The following is a 21,923-nucleotide window of genomic DNA, read 5'->3' as shown; positions in this document are numbered from 1 at the left end:
TCATTAACTATGCCAACACTGGCATAACGTTCGGGTCGCGAACGGCGATATGTTACCACAATTTCGGTGGGAGGTCTAAAGGGATATTTGCTGGGATATTTGAGAACTTTCTCCAAATCGGAACGATTGTATAAATGGACTATGGGTAAACCAGAGGGCATGACTTCCAAGACAATGTCACCATATTTACGATTGAGATCTGAAAAAGACTATACAAATATATCCATGGTCCTTCGATGGCACCAAAAAGCAACCAAATGTCTCTTTTCTACGTTAAGGTGAGTATTAAGTTCGAGATTAGCCGCTAAAATCGCTAAAGTGAAAACTAAATCAGTAAGAAAAACGCATGAAATTTTACATAGTTGTTGCAAATTTTATTATAACTTGATGGGGAAAAGCCCAAAGCAAATTTTCACAAAGTTTGTATTCCTTAAAATGGATTATTAAAGAAAAGTAATCGTGAAAAAATGACGTTTTTAGCGGCTAAACTCGAACTTAATACCCACCTTTAGAGATAGAAAAAATCCCTTTAAAGAAAGGGGGTTCTCTTTCGTAGAAAAGATAATTTATCTCTTACCCGCATAGACCTCGTGCAATCGTGACATTCGATATTTGCGAAAAAATAATAAAAAAATCCATTTGGTACCCATCATTGGTAATGGTTTTGGTCCTGGTATATCAAATACACCCTTCGGTCTTATCTCTCTGGCATGATAGTAATCCGTGTCCGCGGTAATCGAAGCTTCCGAATCAGTGTTGTTGTATTTATTCATACGATCCTGTTTAAAGAGCAGCGGTTTGATGTAGCATTCGGAGAATTTACGTAAATCCAAATTACAATAGAAAGCCAATAAAATGGCAATTGCCATCAGAAGCACCAAAGCCATAACCATGAGAAATCTGTAATACAAGAAATAGAAAAAAAAACAAAATCAAAAAGGTGAATATTGAAGTGGCATTCGTATCGATTCCAGTTTTTTTATGGGAAATCAAGATCAAGGCTATGTTAAATGCAATTTTTGTTTTACACAAATTTTTGTTTGGTTTACAAGATTATTAAGAATAGATATGCAGTTGCTAAGTGAATTGGCAGTGGATCTGAGGCCACCATCAGGGACATCGCTGGATTACCTCTAAGGTCTGTAAGTGAAAAATAAGCAGCCCCCAACCAAGAGCGTCGACGACGGAGGAGGATGTCTTTGCCACATGACGATCGGATGCCGCCAGATAAGTAGGTATCCTCCCACAAGGGTGCCTTATATTGGCAGTGGATCTGAGGTCACCATCGGGAACAGCATGTGGTGGATCGCTGGACGACCTCTAAGGTCTGTAAATGAAAAATAAGCAGCCCCAACCAAGAGCGTCGAATGCTGAGGAAGGAGGTGCTATAAAAAGGCAATTAAATCCGAGGATGTCTTTGCCACATGACGATAGGATGCCGCCAGTTAAGTAGGCATCCTCCCCCAAGTGTGCCTTATAGATGGGTGCATTAAAGTGGAGTGATGCCGTGTGGACTCCCAAGAATATAGGAATGGTATTTACACGGAATTTCGGACATGGACTATGATTACAACTATGGATTGGAAAAGAACCAATGAGCCGAAGCAATCAGAGTGCCTGGGATTGACATCTCAGGGAAATGACTTTCAGACACGTCACAACCCCCGTCCCATTAATCCCAAGACAGGGCTTGGGGAACGCTCTGTGCCACGTAACCATTAAGTTGCCAATGTAAGTTCTGTTCAAATGAAATCCAAATTAGTGCCCGGCCTGTGTCTGAACACAAGTACCCATAAGGTCTTATGCCAACCCTTGAGAGAACCTCACTGCTTGCATTGGAACCCTTGGGGTCACTTCGCCTAGGGGACCCATATCGAATGAATACCCCGACTAACAATGCGACTGATGGAATAGAAGGAAATAGGGAGCTAGCATCGATCGCTAGAAGCAGCTCTAAGATAATACGGTCGCTGAAAAACGGACGCAGATAACGACCCCATATCGAATGAATAACAATTCTACTGACGTGCCCGGCCTGTGTCTGAAAACAAGTACCCATAAGGTCTTATGCCAACCCTCGAGAGGACCTCACTGCTTGCATTGGAACCCTTGGGGTCACTTCGCCTCGGGGACCCATATCGAATGAATACCCCGACTAACAATGCGACTGATGGGATAGCAGGAAATAGGGAGCTAGCATCGATCGCTAGAAGCAGCTCTAAGATAATACGGTCGCTTAAAAACGGACGCAGATAACGACCCCCTATCGAATGAATAACAATTCTACTGACGTGAGAGCAAGAGATACGAAGCAAGCATGGATCGTTAGAAGCAGCTCTAAAATAATGCGGTAGCCGAAAAATGGACACAGATAATGGCCCCCCAGTTAGGACCTATATCGAAAGAATACCCCGACTAACAATTCGACTGATTTGAGGGCAGGAGAGAGGGATCTAGCAACGATCGTTAGAAGCAGCTGTAAGATAATGCGGTCACTGAAAAACGGATACAGATAACAAGTTGGGACCCGGCTAACATCGATCGTTAGAAGCAGCTCTAAGATAATACGGTCGCTGAAAAACGAACGCAGATAACGACACGAATTGATACACATATCGAATGGATAACAATTCTACTGACGTGGGAGCAAGAGATACGAAGCAAGCATGGATCGTTAGAAGCAGCTCTAAAATAATGCGGTAGCCGAAAAATGGACACAGATAATGGCCCCCCAGTTAGGACCTATATCGAATGAATATCCCGACTAACAATTCGTCTGATGTGAGAACAGGAGATACGGAGCAACAATCGATAGTTAGAAGCAGCTCTATGATAATGCGATCTCTGAAAACACGGACGCAGATAACGACCCCCAAATTGGGACCCTTATCGAATGAATACCCCGACTGACAATTCGACTGATGGGAGAGCAGAAGATAGGGAGAATGTATCGATCGTTAGAAGCAGCTCTAAAATAATGCGGTAGCCGAAAAATTAGAAGCAGCTCTATGATAATGCAGTCGCTGAAAAATTGACGCAGATAACGACATGAAGTTGGTACACATATCGAATGAATACCCCGACTAACAATTCGATCCAAAATACCGAATCTCCAGATGACAATACTTTGAATATTTGCGCCTGGGTGTTACACCAAAATGTCGATGACATTTCATGACGTAGCTTCACTGGGAATGGGCCAAACTACCACGGAGCCTCTTTCGTGGAGCGTGCGTTTACTTTGTCGGCCTTGCGAAGGGCATGCAGTGGAGCTGCATCACACGACCGGTCGAAGGCCATTATTCATGCCAAAGGTCCGTGGATATTCCAACAGGACTCCACCACAATTGCACTCAGTAGGCGTCAATATTTCATTCGATCATGGACATTCCACGAGGTATCAGCATCATCCCTCTTGCCTGGAGTGGGCAAAATTACCGTGTAGCCTCCTTCGTGCTGCATATGAATAATTTGGCCGTTCGAAGGCAATAATTCGTGCCAATGGTAGCCATTCGACCATGGACATTCCACCAGGTCTCAGCATTTCACACTCAGCAGGCATCAATCAAGAATGGCTTAAAAGGGAAGTCCGTATCCGTATCTCAATCCGTTGGACTTTTGCACCAAAGTGTCGATCATTTTAATTCACCGGTAATAGGCCAAACTACCGCGGAGCCTCTTTCGTGCAGCGTGTGACGACTTTGTCGGCCTTTCGAAGGTCATAATTCGTGCCAAAGGTATCCATTCGATCATGGACATTCCACGAGGTCTCAGAATCATCACACTCAGCAGGCGTCAATCAAGAACGCATTAAAAAGGAAAATCCTCGCTTATAAAAAGGAAATTCCTCGCCATATCAATGAATCGATCATCTCAAAACGTAGCTTCGCCAGGAATCCGCCAAAATACCGCGTAGCCTCCTTTGTGCAGCGTGTGATGACTTTGGTTGAAATTTCAACACGATCCTCGGAATATTGTTATGGAGTCTGGGACCACTATTTCGATGTGTTACGTACAGAGTGGAAAATTTACTATACCCCCCATCTTATGGTGGAGGGTATAAAAATGGACCTCTCTAACATGTGACCCTATTCTATAAATAGTGGAAAAGTTTTTCTTTGTGATCGTGTTTGTGATTTTTAAAACGAATATAATTTCGATTATCAATTAAATCTACACCAACTAAAATCTACATTCTACTAAGTCAGTGATCACTGGTGATCTACATTTTTTTTACTAATTTACATAAAATTAAGTAATACCATTTTTGTGTTGTTTTTTTTATTCTAAGTTTCATTGGAGTCACTGTATCGCACAGCCGGCTTGTCTTGTCAAAATTAATTGCAATGACTTGTGGTGTGTGCTTCTGATATGCGTTTGCGACAAATCTCATTTCCAAATCAGATACACACACCAGAAAGCCAGACATAAAGACGCGGGCAAACACCTTTGTCTGACAAGTGTCTAACCGGTATTTAAATGAATTTATCTGTTGTGGCTAAACGCATACGGACAGAATTGATATCGTTCGCTACCCCCAATCACTACCGAAGTGAATAATTTAATAATAATAATAAAACACAACAAAAAAAACAAAAAAAAAAAACAGAACGCATAATAAGTGTGACTAAATGTCATTTTTTACAAAGCAAACAAGCATAACAAAAAATCGATCGACGTCACATTCGCATTTGTTTATTGCTAAGTGTGATTTTATTTAAATGTTTCGGAATTTTTAATGCATTCGAAATAAAGCAACTTTCAATTAGCTGTGAAGAAAATCGTATTTCATACATAGTGACAGTGTGGCTCGTGTTGATATTTCAAATAAAATAATAATAACTCTAGTATATGCGGCCGAAACAAAAAAAAAAAAAAAAAAAACAAAATTCATAAAATTTTCTATAGAAATAAAATTTTAAGAAAATTTTCTACAGAAATAAACTTTTGACATAATTTTCTATAGAAATAAACTTTTGACAAAATTTTATATAGAAATGACATTTTGACAAAATTGTCTATAGAAATAAAATTTTGACAAAATTTGCTATAGAAATAAAATTTTGACAAAATTTTCTATAGAAATAAAATTTTGACAAAATTTTCTATACAAATAAAATTTTGACAAAATTTTCTATAACAATAAACTTTTGACAAAATTTTCTATAGAAATAAAATCTTGACAACATTTTCTATAGAAATAAACTTTTGACAACATTTTCTATAGAAATAAAATTTTGACAAAATTTTCTGTAGAAATAAAATTTTGACAAAATTTTCTATAGAAATAAAATTTTGACAAAATTTTCTATACAAATAAAATTTTGACAAAATTTTCTATAGAAATAAAATTTTGACAAAATTTTCTATACAAATAAAATTTTGACAAAATTTTCTATAACAATAAACTTTTGACAAAATTTTCTATAGAAATAAAATTTTGACAACATTTTCTATAGAAATAAACTTTTGACAACATTTTCTATAGAAATAAAATTTTGACTAAATTTTCTATAGAAATAAAATTTTGACAAAATTTCTATACAGATAAAATTTTGACAAAATTTTCTATAAAAATAAACTTTTGACAAAATTTTCTATAGAAATAAACTTTTGAAAAAATTTTCCACAGAAATAAAATTTTGACAAAATTTTCTATAGAAATAAACTTTTGACAAAATTTTCTATAGAAATAAAATTTTGCAAAACTTTTGACAAATTTTTCTATAGAAATAAAGTTTTCACAAAATTTTCTATAAAAATAAAATTTTGACAAAATTTTCTGTAGAAATAACATTTTATAAAAATTTTCTATAGAAATAACATTTTATAAAAACTTTCTATAGAAATAAAATTTTGCAAAACTTTTGACAAAATTTTTTCCAGAAATAAAATTTTGACACTTTTTTTTTTCTAGAAATAAAATTTTCTATAGAAATAACATTTTGCAAAAGTTTTCTATAAAAAGAAAATTTTGCAAAAATTTTCTAAGGAAATTTAATTTCTATAGAAATAAAATTTGATGAAATTTTCTATAGAAATAAAGTTTTCACAAAATTTTCTATAGAATTTTCTATAGAAGTAAAATTTTCACAAAGTTTTCGATAGAAATAAAATTTTGCAAAAATTTTCTATAGAAATAAAAGTTTGACAGAATCTTCTCTGGAAATAAGATTCTGACAAAATTTCGTATAGAAATAATATTTGACAAAATTTTCTATAGAAGGTTAGGTTAGGTGGCAGCCCGATGTATCAGGCTCACTTAGACTATTCAGTCCATTGTGATACCACATTGGTGAACTTCTCTCTTCTCCTTTCTATAGAAATAAAATTTGAAAAAAATTTCTGTAGTAATAGAAGTTTGAGAAAATTTTCTAAAAAAAACTTTGACAAAATTTTCTATAGAAATAAAATTTCAACAAAATTTCTATAAAAAAAAATTAATAAAATTTTCTATAGAAATAAAGTTTTGGGAAAATTTTCAATAGAAATAAAAATTTTAACGCTGCGCTATGAGCTTTTTTAAGAGTGTATGTATATATTCTGGGTCCTGGTGAAATTCTGGGTCGGCGGCCCTGTCTGTTCGTACGCCTGTTGGATTATTATTTCCGAACTAAGGAAGATATAGGCTTGAATCTTTGCACATGTAGTTGGGCCTTCTCGGACAGTATTTAGTTATAGATTTTTTTAATTGTCTATACAAATAAAGTTTTGAGAAGATTTCCTACAGAAATTAAATTTTGAAAAAAATTCTATAGAAAAAAAATTTTGAAAAAGTTTTCGATCGAAAAAATATTGACAAAATTTTCTATAGAAATAAAATGTTTGTAAAAACTTTCTATAGAAATAAAACTTTGGTAAAAATAGAAATAAAATTGTGACAACATTTTCTACAGAAATAAAATTTTGACAAAATTGTCTATAGAAATGAAATTTTGACAAGATTTTCTATAGAAATAAAATTTTGACAAAATTTTCTATACAAATAAAATTTTGACAAAATTTTCTATACAAATAAAATCTTGACAAAATTTTCGACAGCAATAACATTTTATAAAAATTTTCTATAGAAATAACATTGTATAAAAATTTTTTATAGAAATAAAATAAAATTTTGCAACAATTTTCTATTTTGCAAAAGTTTTCTATAAAAAGAAAATTTTGCAAAAATTTTCTAAGGTAATTTAATTTCTATAGAAATAAAATTTTGACAAAATTTTCTATAGAAATAAGATTTTGACAAAATTTTCTATAGAAATAAAATTTTCACAAAATTTTCTATAAAAACAAAAGTTTAACAAAAGCTTCTAAAGAAATAAAGTTTTGACAAAATTTTCTATGGAAATAAAATTTAGACCAAATTTTATATGGAAATAAAATTTTGACAAAATTTTCTATAGAAATAAAATGGACATTTATTCGGAACACCTAAAAGTTGTTCAATGTTGGCAAGTTTCCTTTAAGCTTTATGTAAAAAATATCCATATATCCGCCAAATATCTGTGATGGTTTTTCTTGTTATAGCTAATAGCTACTTACTCTGAGACTAAATGAAACGGATAAATTCCAATTTATATCAGGATACTCTCAAAAATTATTATCACACTGGTAAACAAGAAACTCACATCCTCCAAGTGTAGTAGAATAGTTTTCATCGTTCAGTATTTAGGTTGTCTATAGGCTCCAATAGAAGTTTATTATAACTTATTTTTCACTTGAATTGTATGACAAGTTTAAACTATCTCGTTTCTCGATATAAATAATAATAGTTCTTTGGGGGCGAACACAATCCACAATATAATCAAAACTAGACTAAAAACATTTGCAGAACTCAATCCACTTATTGGCAGATAACAAAATGTGCGTAGAATTTGCACATTCTCTGAGAGTTCTATAGTTCACAGGCTCATCGACAGCTGAGCTGAGCAGAGTTCTTTGTTTTTATTTACAATTTTACAAGTATTAGAAGAGTCATTCATATAAATGAAACTCTCACTTACACTCTCATACTCCTAAAGACTTTGTTATTGTTCAACATTGCATCATTGTTATAGCGGATATCGCCTTATTATAACACCTCCCCCGCACCCCGTCCATTTGTATGGAGTATTCTCTGGGAAAGTAGTGCCAATCTAGAGATTCCTTTACCCCTTTTCACTCTCTTTTTTTATTTCTCTTACTATATATGTAACTGTTGATTGAAGATTATTTTGTGTAATCGTTTTGTTTACAGATCAGTTCGACCCTCAAGGTAGTTCTTTTACATGCCTGCATGTGTGTGTTTGGTTGTGTGATGTTTTTTTTTTGTTTTATTATTATTATTTTGTACTTCATAGTTACACTCGCATCCACCATTCTTTTTTCTTACTTCGTTTATGGTGTTGCTACTGTTGTTGTTGTTATTGTATATTACAGTTTATAAATATTCATTATATTAACACATATTATTAACAGTAGGGTAGGTCAGAAATATTGTAAATGAATAGCAACAGATTACAAGCGTAGCAAAGACAACAACAACAAAAATAATAGGCAGTAATGACAACAGAGAACAAGACGACAATGAGAGGAAATTTTCAATGAATTTCTACCGACTTTATTTCACAGTAAGCGAAGATAAAAGCATGGTAACGGTCAACATTGCTTATGGACTTGCGTGGCGAGACAATGTTAGAAATTACATGTGACTTCAAATATATTTTTCAAATAGGAGATTTATCAAGAAAAGTTTTTTTTTATACCCTCCATCATAGGATGGGGGTATATTAACTTTGTCATTCCGTTTGTAACACATCGAAATATTGCTCTAAGACCCCATAAAGTATATATATTCTGGGTCGTGGTAAAATTCTGAGTCGATCTAAGTATGTCCGTCCGTCCGTCCGTCTGTTGAAATCACGCTAACTTCCGAACGAAACAAGCTATCAACTTGAAACTTGGCACAAGTAGTTGTTATCGATGTAGGTCGGATGGTATTGAAAATGGGCCATATCGGTCCACTTTTACGTATAGCCCCCATATAAAGCGACCCTCAGATTTGAAGCATATTTAATCCGATCCGGCTGAAATTTGGTACATGGTGTTGGTATATGGTCTCTAACAACCATGAAAAAATTGATCCACATCGGTCCTTAATTATATATAGCCCCCATATAAACCGATCCCCAGATTTGGCTTGTGGAGCCTCTAAGAGAAGCATATTTCATCCGATCCGGCTGAAATTTGGTACATAGTGTTGGTATATGGTCTCTAACAACCATGCAAAAATTGGTCCACATCGGTCCATAATTATATATAGCCCCCATATAAACCGATCCCCAGATTTGGCTTGTGGAGCCTCTAAGAGAAGCATATTTCATCCGATCCGGCTGAAATTTGGTACATAGTGTTGGTATATGGTCTCTAAAAACCATGCAAAAATTGGTCCATGTCGGTCCTTAATTATATATAGCCCCCATATAAACCGATCCCCAGATTTGGCTTGTGGAGCCTCTAAGAGAAGCCTATTTCATCCGATCCGGCTGAAATTTGGTACATGGTGTTGGTATATGGTATCTAACAATCATGCAAAAATTGGTCCACATCGGTCCATAATTATATATAGCCCCCATATAAACCGATCTCCAGATTTGGCTTGCGAAGCCTCAAAGAGAAGCAAATTGCATCCGATCCGGCTGAAATTTGGTACATAGTGTTGGTATATGGTCTCTAACAACCATGCAAAAATTGGTCCATGTCGGTCCTTAATTATATATAGCCCCCATTTAAACCGATCCCCAGATTTGGCTTGTGGAGCCTCTAAGAGAAGCATATTTCATCCGATCCGGCTGAAATTTGGTACATGGTATTGGCATATGGTCTCTAGCAACCTTGCAAAAATTGGTCCATATCGGTAAATAGTTATATATAGCCCCCATATAAAACGTTCTCCAGATTTGACCTCCGGAGCCTCTTGGAGGAGCAAAATTCATCCGATCCGGTTCAAATTTTGAACGTGGTGTTAGTATATGGCCGCTTACAACCATATCAAAATTGGTCCACATCGGTCTACAGTTATATATAGCCGATCTCCAATAACACAACAATTTGTCCCAATCGGTTCATAATCTTGGTTGCCACGCGAGCCAAAAATAATCTAGCAAAATTTTGTTTCTATATATTTTTTTTTTCAAAATTTTGTTTCTATAGAAAATTTTTTCAAAATTTTATTTCTATAGAAAATTTTGTTAAAATTTTATTTCTATAGAAAATTCTGTTAAAATTTTATTCGGTTCATAATCATGGTTACCACTCGAGCCAAAAATAATCTACCAAAATTTTATTTCTATAGAAAATTTTGTCAAAATTTTATTTCTATAGAAAATTTAGTCAACATTTTATTTCTATAGAAAATTTTGTTAAAATTTTATTTCTATAGAAAATTTTGTTAAAATTTTATTTCTATAGAAAATTTTTTTAAAATTTTATTTCTATAGAAAATTTTGTTCAAATTTTATTTCTATAGAAAATTTTGTTAAAATTTTATTTCTGTAGAAAATGTTGTCAAAATTTTATTTCTAAAGAAAATTTTGTGAAAATTTTATTTCTAAAGAAAATTTTGTGAAAATTTTATTTCTATATTTTTTTTTTTAAATTTTATTTCCATAGAAAATTTTGTTAAAATTTTATTCGTTTCATAATCATGGTTACCACTCGAGCCAAAAATAATCTACCAAAATTTTATTTCTATAGAAAATTTTGTCAAAATTTTATTTCTATAGAAAATTTAGTCAACATTTTATTTTTATAGAAAATTTTGTTAAAATTTTATTTCTATAGAAAATGTTGTCAAAATTTTATTGCTATAGAAAATTTTTTTAAAATTTTATTTCTATAGAAAATTTTGTTCAAATTTTATTTCTATAGAAAATTTTGTTAAAATTTTATTTCTGTAGAAAATGTTGTCAAAATTTTATTTCTAAAGAAAATTTTGTGAAAATTTTATTTCTAAAGAAAATTTTGTGAAAATTTTATTTCTATACTTTTTTTTTAAATTTTATTTCCATAGAAAATTTTGTTAAAATTTTATTCGGTTCATAATCATGGTTACCACTCGAGCCAAAAATAATCTACCAAAATTTTATTTCTATAGAAAATTTAGTCAACATTTTATTTTTATAGAAAATTTTGTTAAAATTTTATTTCTATAGAAAATTTTGTTAAAATTTTATTTCTATAGAAAATTTTTTTAAAATTTTATTTCTATAGAAAATTTTGTTCAAATTTTATTTCTATAGAAAATTTTGTTAAAATTTTATTTCTGTAGAAAATGTTGTCAAAATTTTATTTCTAAAGAAAATTTTGTGAAAATTTTATTTCTAAAGAAAATTTTGTGAAAATTTTATTTCTATAATTTTTTTTTTAAATTTTATTTCCATAGAAAATTTTGTTAAAATTTTTTTCGGTTCATAATCATGGTTACCACTCGAGCCAAAAATAATCTACCAAAATTTTATTTCTATAGAAAATTTTGTCAAAATTTTATTTCTATAGAAAATTTAGTCAACATTTTATTTTTATAGAAAATTTTGTTAAAATTTTATTTCTATATAAAATGTTGTCAAAATTTTATTGCTATAGAAAATTTTTTTAAAATTTTATTTCTATAGAAAATTTTGTTCAAATTTTATTTCTATAGAAAATTTTGTTAAAATTTTATTTCTGTAGAAAATGTTGTCAAAATTTTATTTCTAAAGAAAATTTTGTGAAAATTTTATTTCTAAAGAAAATTTTGTGAAAATTTTATTTCTATACTTTTTTTTTAAATTTTATTTCCATAGAAAATTTTGTTAAAATTTTATTCGGTTCATAATCATGGTTACCACTCGAGCCAAAAATAATCTACCAAAATTTTATTTCTATAGAAAATTTAGTCAACATTTTATTTTTATAGAAAATTTTGTTAAAATTTTATTTCTATAGAAAATTTTGTTAAAATTTTATTTCTATAGAAAATTTTTTTAAAATTTTATTTCTATAGAAAATTTTGTTCAAATTTTATTTCTATAGAAAATTTTGTTAAAATTTTATTTCTGTAGAAAATGTTGTCAAAATTTTATTTCTAAAGAAAATTTTGTGAAAATTTTATTTCTAAAGAAAATTTTGTGAAATTTTATTTCTATAATTTTTTTTTTAAATTTTATCTCCATAGAAAATTTTGTTAAAATTTTATTCGGTTCATAATCATGGTTACCACTCGAGCCAAAAATAATCTACCAAAATTTTATTTCTATAGAAAATTTTGTCAAAATTTTATTTCTATAGAAAATTTAGTCAACATTTTATTTTTATAGAAAATTTTGTTAAAATTTTATTTCTATAGAAAATGTTGTCAAAATTTTATTGCTATAGAAAATTTTTTTAAAATTTTATTTCTATAGAAAATTTTGTTCAAATTTTATTTCTATAGAAAATTTTGTTAAAATTTTATTTCTGTAGAAAATGTTGTCAAAATTTTATTTCTAAAGAAAATTTTGTGAAAATTTTATTTCTAAAGAAAATTTTGTGAAAATTTTATTTCTATACTTTTTTTTTTAATTTTATTTCCATAGAAAATTTTGTTAAAATTTTATTCGGTTCATAATCATGGTTACCACTCGAGCCAAAAATAATCTACCAAAATTTTATTTCTATAGAAAATTTAGTCAACATTTTATTTTTATAGAAAATTTTGTTAAAATTTTATTTCTATAGAAAATTTTGTTAAAATTTTATTTCTATAGAAAATTTTTTTAAAATTTTATTTCTATAGAAAATTTTGTTCAAATTTTATTTCTATAGAAAATTTTGTTAAAATTTTATTTCTGTAGAAAATGTTGTCAAAATTTTATTTCTAAAGAAAATTTTGTGAAAATTTTATTTCTAAAGAAAATTTTGTGAAAATTTTATTTCTATAATTTTTTTTTTAAATTTTATTTCCATAGAAAATTTTGTTAAAATTTTATTCGGTTCATAATCATGGTTACCACTCGAGCCAAAAATAATCTACCAAAATTTTATTTCTATAGAAAATTTTGTCAAAATTTTATTTCTATAGAAAATTTAGTCAACATTTTATTTTTATAGAAAATTTTGTTAAAATTTTATTTCTATAGAAAATGTTGTCAAAATTTTATTGCTATAGAAAATTTTTTTAAAAGTTTATTTCTATAGAAAATTTTGTTCAAATTTTATTTCTATAGAAAATTTTGTTAAAATTTTATTTCTGTAGAAAATGTTGTCAAAATTTTATTTCTAAAGAAAATTTTGTGAAAATTTTATTTCTAAAGAAAATTTTGTGAAAATTTTATTTCTATACTTTTTTTTTAAATTTTATTTCCATAGAAAATTTTGTTAAAATTTTATTCGGTTCATAATCATGGTTACCACTCGAGCCAAAAATAATCTACCAAAATTTTATTTCTATAGAAAATTTAGTCAACATTTTATTTTTATAGAAAATTTTGTTAAAATTTTATTTCTGTAGAAAATTTTGTCAAAATTTTATGTCTACTTTGTCAAACTGAATTATATACGTATTGGATCGATCTATTTTGATTTAATATGTACCACGTATGGACTTACATACAATTTTGAAGATGGTGTTAGGAGGTTTTAAGATACCTTGCCATCGGCAAGCGTTACCGCAACTTAAGTAATTCGATTGTGGGTGGCAGTGTTTAGAAGAAGTCTCTACGCAATCCATGATGGAGGGTACATAAGCTTCGGCCTGGCCGAACTTACGGCCGTATATACTTGTTTTAAGGGTAATTTGTTCGTCGACCAAGAAAAAAAGGTTTTTCATACATTCATACACTTACTTGGGTTGAATGATTTTGAAGGAAGGAAGTAAATTTCAAAGATTTTTTTCCAAAATTTAATGGATCTTACTTTTAATTAAAATTTTATTTTATTTTAAAGCAATTTGCCATTAATATTGTATAAATTTCATGTCCTAAAATTTAAGTTGCACAATCTTTCATTTTAAGTCAATATTTTTTTCAGTTCACAAGGAATATGATTACTCCAAAAAAGATGTTTCAAGAGCATTATGTTTTTTTTGTTGTTTTGGACGGGAATTATTGAACAGTTTTTGTTGCAAAAATATTGTTTTTTCGTCCGTTCAAAAATGCCATTATGCTCTTGGAATATATTTGGGCTGATCATATTCCTTCTCTTCAATTTTATAGTTATCTTCTCTATTTTTTTATGGAAGGTCAACATGTACAAATCTTTGCCAACATTAATCTAGCATTCGCAAAAAGTGTAGGGCAAACAAACAAAGAACAACAAAAAAAACGAACTTTTCCGCTATTATTTAATTCCGCCTCAAAGGCCAAACATATTGGAGTTTATTCTGTTATCACTACAACATAGCATGCATAGTATATGTGTGGGAGAGTGAGAGCCAAAGAGAAAGGGAGTAAATATTACAGAAAATTAAGATTCATTCAGTGTGTTTGTTATTGTTTTTTCTTTCTCATCTCAAATTTAAAGATACCACTGTAAAAATAATAAAGGCAAAAATGGTCTCTTAATAAATGCTGGTCCTTCTAAAATTACTTATGCTTATACATACATATGTATCATTGGAGACTTGACTTTTATTATTTTGTTTTATTATTTTCCATATAGCATTGGCCATTCATAGCTGTTGGGGGAGTAAAGAGATAAAAGTCTCACATCACTGAGGCTGCAATCAAAGTGAGTAGGATATTGGGTCGGCGGTTTGCCTTTTGAAGTTGTATCGGTTTTAGGAGAACATCTAATATGGGGATAAAAAAGTTATTACATTTCAAATAACTCTCCAATTTGTCATAGTGAAATAATTCCCCAATTAGGATTTTGGATTTTAATTTTCTGAATTAAGAATTTATAAACGGATATATAAAAAATAGATAATTGCTCTACGTTGTAGATCAAAAAATGATTTATCAAAAGAAGTCTGTATACAATGGTGTACAAAAATATGAGTACAGGATTAAATGGTGTAAAGCGAGAGTGACCTTAATGGCAAAAGGAATGCTAATATGTTATGGCAGTATATTGAGACATTTTTGGAGCCACGTAAAAATCGAAGCCAGAAATGAAATGAAAATAAACAGAAATTGTCAAGAACGCATAACAGAATAAAATGTCATCTGATTTAAATTGATTATTATCCGATATAAACAAACTACAAAGAAATAGAAGACTTCACCCAGAGAATGAATATGATCACCTCAAACATGTTGTAAGAGCAAAATTTTATTTTTGGGTGGTAACCAATATACTACCATAAAATATAATTGTTATGATTGAAGACATATCCACGATGCAATATACGAACACTACATGCCAAATTTCAAGCAGATCTGATGAAATTTGCTCCCCCAAGAGCATTTGCAAGCTAAATCTGGCCACAAATATTTCTATAAAAATAAGATTTTCTAAAGAAAAAAATTTTGGCAAAATGTTCTATAGAAATAAAATGTTGGCAAAATTTTCTATAGAAATAATATTTTGAAAAAAAAATTTCTATAGAATAGTTGACAAAATTTTCTATATTTTCTATAGAAATACAATTTTGTCAACATTTTCTTTAGAAATACAATTTTGACAAAATTTTCTACAGAAATAAAGTTTTAACAAAATTTTCTGTAGAAATAAAATATTGGTAGAAAAATTTCTATATAAAAACAAAAATTTGCATAATTTTCTATAGAAATAAAATTTAAAAACAATTCAATAAAAAAATTGGTAAAATCAGGTCGAAAACCTATGTTGTTAGCACCTATATTATCTGTTTATTTTCATAATTCATTATGATTGTAAATATATAAATAAATAAATAAAAATTGGTAAAATTTTCTATGCCAATAAATTTTTGAGAACATTTTCTATTTATTTATTAAACTTATAATAAATATAAGAATAATAGAGAATAATCTAGCACTAGCTACTTATGTTATCAGCAAGGACTCAAATTTTCTATAGAAATACACTTTTAATAAACTTTTCTATAGAAATATAATTTTGAATAAAAAATTTGTGTAGAAATAAAATGTTGAGAAAAATTTGACAAAATTTTCTAAAAAATAGAAAAAAAAATTGACAAAAGTATCTATAGAAATACAATTTTGACAAAATATTTTATATAAGTAAGATTTATAATAAAAATAAATATTTTGATCAAAATTTTCTATAGAAATAAATTTTGGTCAAAATTTTCTATAGAAATAAAATGTATAATAAAAATAAAATTTTGACAAAACTTTCTATACAAATTACATTTTTACAAATGAGAAAATAAAAAAAAATGGTTAACAAAAGTTTCTATAGATATACAAATGGCGACAAAAATTTCTACAGAAATAGAATTTTGCCAAAATTTTCTATAGAAATAAATTTTTTACAAAATTTTTTAGGAAATGAAATTTTTAAATAATAAAGACATTATTTAAATTGTTGGTTTTTATACGACCTTGATTGTTTATTATTTTTGGATTCTTTTAGATTAATTCTAAATCGGGCTTTTAAGGTCTCTAAATATGCAAATAAAAAGACTTTACTTCATATTTTTATCTGACGTTTCGTTGGTAATTTCCAACTTCTTCTGGGATGAATTTTATTGAAATATTTAGTCTTTTTTTCATATTTTCGATATCATTGTTAAAAGGTAAAAAGTGACGGCACATGAACACCATAACATTAAACACAAATCTATAAATAATAATATAAATTCAAAAATAAATAAATAAAAACTAAATTAAAATATCACAGAGCTTTTTTCTTATGGCTACGATCACAGATGATTGAACTTAAACTCTTCACATTATATTTTGACATAGATATGCAATTTTGTTTAAAATTTTCAATAGAAACAAAATTTTGACAAAATTTTCTATAGAAATAAAATTTTGACAAAATTTTCTATAGAAATAAAATTTTTACAAAATTTTCTATAAAAATAAAATTTTGGTAAAAATTATTTATAGCAGAAAAATGTTGACAAAAGTTTGTATAGAAATAACATTTTGGTAAAAATGTTTCTATAGAAATAAAATTTTGGTAAAAAATTTTCTATAGAAATATAATTTTGACAAAATTTTCTATAGAAGTAAAATTTTGACAAAATTTTCTATAGAAATACAATTTTGGTAAAGATTTTCTATAGAAATAAAATTGTGGAAAACATTTTTTATAGAAATAAAATTGTGGTAAAAATTTTTTATAGAAATAAAATTTTGTGTAAAATTTTTTATAGAAATAAAATTTTGTGTAAAATTTTTCTATGGAAATACAGTTTTATAAAAAGTTTCTATAGAAATAAAATTTTGGTAAAAATGTTTCTATAGAAATAAAATGTTGACAGAATTTTCATTAGAAATAAAATTTTGGTAAAAATTTTCTATAGAAATAAAATGTTGACAAAATTTTCTATAGAAATAAAATTTTGGTAAAAATTTTCTATAAAATTTTGTGTAAAATTTTTCTATGGAAATAAAATTTTAACAAAAGTTTCTATAGAAATAAAATTTTGGTAAAACTTTTTCTATAGAAATATAATTTTGACAAAATTTTCTATAGAAATATAATTTTGACAAAATTTTCTATAGAAATAAAATTTTGGTAAAAATTTTCTATCGAAATAAAATTTTGGTAAAAATTTTTTATTAAAATAAAATTTTGACAAAAGTTTCTATAGAAATAAAATTTTGGTAAACAGTGTCTATAAAATTTTGTGTAAATTTTTTTATAGAAATAAAGTTTTCTTTGGAAATAAAATTTTGACAAAAGTTTCTATAGAAATAAAATTTTGGTAAAAATTTTTCTATAGAAATACAATTTTGACATAATTTTCTATAGAATTTAAAAGTTGACAAAATTTGCTATAAAAATAACATTTTGACAAAATTTTCTATAGAAATATAATTTTGACAAAATTTTCTATAGAAATAAAATTTTGACAAAATTTTCTATAGACATAAAATTTTGACAAAATTTTCTATAGAAATAAAATTTTGACAAAATTTTCTATAGAAAAAAAATGTTGACAAAATTTTCGATAGAAATAAAATTTTGACAAAATTTTCTATAAAAATAAAATTTTGGTAAACATTTTTTATAGAAGTGAAATTTTGGTAAAAAATTTCTTTAGAAATAAAATTTTGACAAAAGTTTGTATAGAAATAAAATTTTGGTAAAATGTTTTCTATAGAAATAAAATTTTGTGTAAAATTTTTCTATGGATATAAAATTTTGACAAAATATTCTATAGAAATAAAATTTGGTAAAAATTTTTCTAAATAAATATAATTTTGACAAAATTTTCTATAGAAATAAAATTTTGGTAAAAATTTTCTATAAAAATAAAATTTTGACAAAATTTTCTATAGAAATAAAATTTTGACAAAATTTTCTATAGAAATAAAATTTTGGTAAAAATTTTCTATAAAAATAAAATTTTGGTAAAAAATTTTTTATAGAAATAAAATTTTGGTAAAAAATTTCTATAGAAATAAAATTTTGACAAAAGTTTGTATAGAAATAAAATTTTGGTAAAATGTTTTCTATAGAATTAAAATTTTGTGTAAAATTTTTCTATGGATATAAAATTTTGACAAAGTATTCTATAGAAATAAAATTTTGGTAAAAATTTTTCTATAGATATATAATTTTGACAAAATTTTCAAAATTTTGGTAAAAATTTTCTATAAAAATAAAATTTTGGTAAAAATTTTTTATAGAAATAAAATTTTGGTAAAAATTTTCTATAGAAGTAAAATTTTGACAAAAGTTTGTATAGAAATAAAATTTTGACAAAAGTCTGTATAGAAATAAAATTTTGGTAAAATTTTTTCTACAGAAATAAAATTTGGTGTAAAATTTTTCTATGGAAATAAAATTTTGACAAAAGTTTCAATAGAAATGAAATTTTGGTAAAAATTTTTCTATAGAAATAAAATTTTGACAAAATTTTCTATAGAAATAAAATTTTGGCAAAATTTTCTATGGAAATAAAATGGTGACAAAATTTTCTATAGTAATAAACTTTATAATCGGTGTGAAGAATAGCGCACAGATATATCAATGAGGCGAAAACCGTATATTACGCTATGCGTTTCAATTCTGCTGTAGATTCCAGGGACAAGTAGAAGATTATACATGATATCGGTGTTGGGAAATCTAGGTCATCGAGGTGATCCAAATGACTTGAACGAGATGTTTTCTAATATCCCCGATACCGAAATCTAGTTCAGAGTCACGACCCAATGCTATTTTGTGTTATGTTTCTGAAGTGTTCGAAAAGATTTTACATAAGCAGATATATTTAATATTGATTTCCCTGGGGCAGAGTCCGGAAACTCATTATCAAGCCAAGTTTTTGCTTCCACCGTATTTTTTTCCTTCAGAAAACAGTATTTTATGAAAACACAGAAATTCCTTTTTTTCCATTTTTTTTTCACAATAACAAAAGTTGCTTCACAAAAGACGCTCTATCTCACAAACTAATTGACTTACAGACGTCAAATTTTGACACGAATCATTTGAAGGTTGATACTATATAAAAATAATATGCATTTAATACTAGAGACGCCATCTATGTGTCAGACCGGGGACTTATCAGCCAACCTGTTATTCTAGGACCATAAAGAGGTGTGCCGAATATATTGAGTATCGGTACAGTTTTTTTTTTGATATAGCCCCCTTATAAACCGGCCCTCCGATTTGGGGTCTAGATTCTAGAACTACAATTAAATGTGCTGAATACTGTGTGTATCCTTCCATGTTTTGGTATAGCCCCCCATTACACCGAACTCCCGATTTAACTCCTGGGGTTTCTAGAAATTGTAGTTTTTATGCGATTTGCCACAAATTGAAAATATACTGACATTTTAGACCCATAACAAAGTGTATATGATTTAGTTTTTCCGGTCCATTTGGTAAGGCCTCCATATAGACCGATTTCACTTATTGCGGGTATAGAAGGCGCACTAATCATGAAATTTGCCTGAAACTGAATGCAAAATTTCCAGATTTTACTTCTGGTTATCACACACAAAATTTTTTTTTCTGATTCAATCACGAAATTAATTGATCCAATTAATTTTTTAATTGAAATGTCTTCAATCACAGAAATGATAGTATCAATTAAAAAATTAATTGAAGGTCAATTAAAAAATTAATTGATCCAATTAAAAAATTAATTGATACTATTAATTTTTGTGATTGATTTTTGTTTCAATTAAAAAATTTGTTGATTCAATTAAATTTTTAATTGAATATTTTTTAAAACTCAATTAAAATTTTAATTGGAAAATTTTTCGTGAAATTTTTTTCTGTGCATTTGAATAATTGGGATGAAAATCTACAGATTTTAGATTTCAAATCAAGCCGTTATTGCATCATTTTCTTGCACACTTACAAGAGATTTTTATGATTCCTCTAAAACTCAAACAACAAATGGTTCTTATAAATTCAGAATCTGATCTAGTCTTCATAGGTAAAATCTTTACATTTGTCTGTGGGAAGCGTACTGGTTGAACTGATCTGCTTGGGAAAATATCTGTCATCAAACCCCCCTGAAATTTTCAAAGGAAACTATTATATTTGATTCATGGTGGTGGGTGGACCCCATATAGTATATATATTCTGGGTCGTGGTGAAATTCTGAGTCGATCTAAGCATGTCCGTCCGTCCGTCCGTCTGTTGAAATCACGCTAACTTCCGAACGAAACAAGCTATCGACTTGAAACTTGGCACAAGTAGTTGTTATAGATGTAGGTCGGATGGTATTGCAAATGGGCCATATCGGCCCCCTTTTACGTATAGCCCCCATATAAAGGGACCCTCAGATTTGGCTTATGGAGCCTCTAACAACAGCATATTTCATCCGATCCGGCTGAAATTTGGTACTTGGTGTTGGTATATGGTCTCTAACAACCATGCAAAAATTGGTCCACATCGGTCCATAATTATATATAGCCCTCATATAAACCGATCCCCAGATTTGGCTTGCGGAGCCTCAAAGAGAAGCAAATTTCATCCGATCCGGCTGAAATTTGGTACATGATGTTAATATATGGTCTCTAACAACCATGAAAAATTGGTCCACATCGGTCCATAATTATATATAGACCCCATATAAACTGATCTCCAGATTTGTCTTGCGAAGCCTCAAAGAGGAGCAAATTGCATCCGATCCGGCTGAAATTTGGTACATGGTATTGGCATATAGTCTCTAACAAACCATGCAAAAATTGGTCCACATCGGTTCATAATTATATATAGCCCCCATATAAACCGATCCCCAGATTTGGCTTGCGAAGTCTCCAAGAGAAGCAAATTTCATCCAATCCGGTTGTAATTTGGAACATGGTGTTAGTATATGATATTTAACAACCGTGCCAGAATTGGTCCATATCGGTCCATAATTATATATAGCCCCCATATAAAACATTCTCCAGATTTGACCTCCGGAGCCTCTTGGAGGAGCAAAATTCATCCGATCCGGTTCAAATTAGGCACGTGGTGTTAGTATATGGTCGCTAACAACCATACCAAAATTGGTCCAATCACACAAAAATTGGTCCATATCGGTTCATAATCATGGTTGCCACTAGAGCCAAAAATAATCTACCAAAATTTTATTTCTATAGAAAATTTTGTCAAAATTTTATTTCTAGAGAAAATTTTGTTAAAATTTTATTCGGTTCATAATAAAATTTTCATCATTGTCAAAATTTTATTTCTATAGAAAATTTTGTCAAATTTTTTTTTCTATAGAGAATTTTGTTGAAATTTTATTCGGTTCATAATCATGGTTGCCACTCGAGCCAAAAATAATCTACGATTTTATTTCTATAGGAAATTTTGTCAAAATGGTATTTCTATAGAAAAATTTGTCAAAATTTTTATTTATT

The 21,923-nt window shown here is 28.6% G+C and overlaps 1 protein-coding gene across 1 annotated transcript in view; it reads right to left on the bottom strand.

Annotated features, from left to right (window-relative positions):
• The window catches only part of shd (cytochrome P450 family 24 subfamily A member shade), a 122,256-nt gene that overhangs the window by 6,889 nt on the left and 93,444 nt on the right, over positions 1–21,923 (bottom strand). Inside the window, exons 2-3 of the mRNA XM_075306399.1 lie at positions 578–900; positions 1–199 (exon numbers count right to left, since the gene is read on the bottom strand). Coding sequence (XP_075162514.1) covers positions 1–199; positions 578–893 — 515 coding nt within the window. The 5' untranslated portion in view covers positions 894–900. The remainder of the gene's footprint in view (positions 200–577; positions 901–21,923) is intronic.

The sequence above is a fragment of the Haematobia irritans genome, chromosome 4, assembly GCF_050003625.1.
Source record: "Haematobia irritans isolate KBUSLIRL chromosome 4, ASM5000362v1, whole genome shotgun sequence".
Lineage (NCBI taxonomy): Eukaryota > Metazoa > Arthropoda > Insecta > Diptera > Muscidae > Haematobia > Haematobia irritans.
This window is presented reverse-complemented; position numbering and strand designations above follow the sequence as displayed.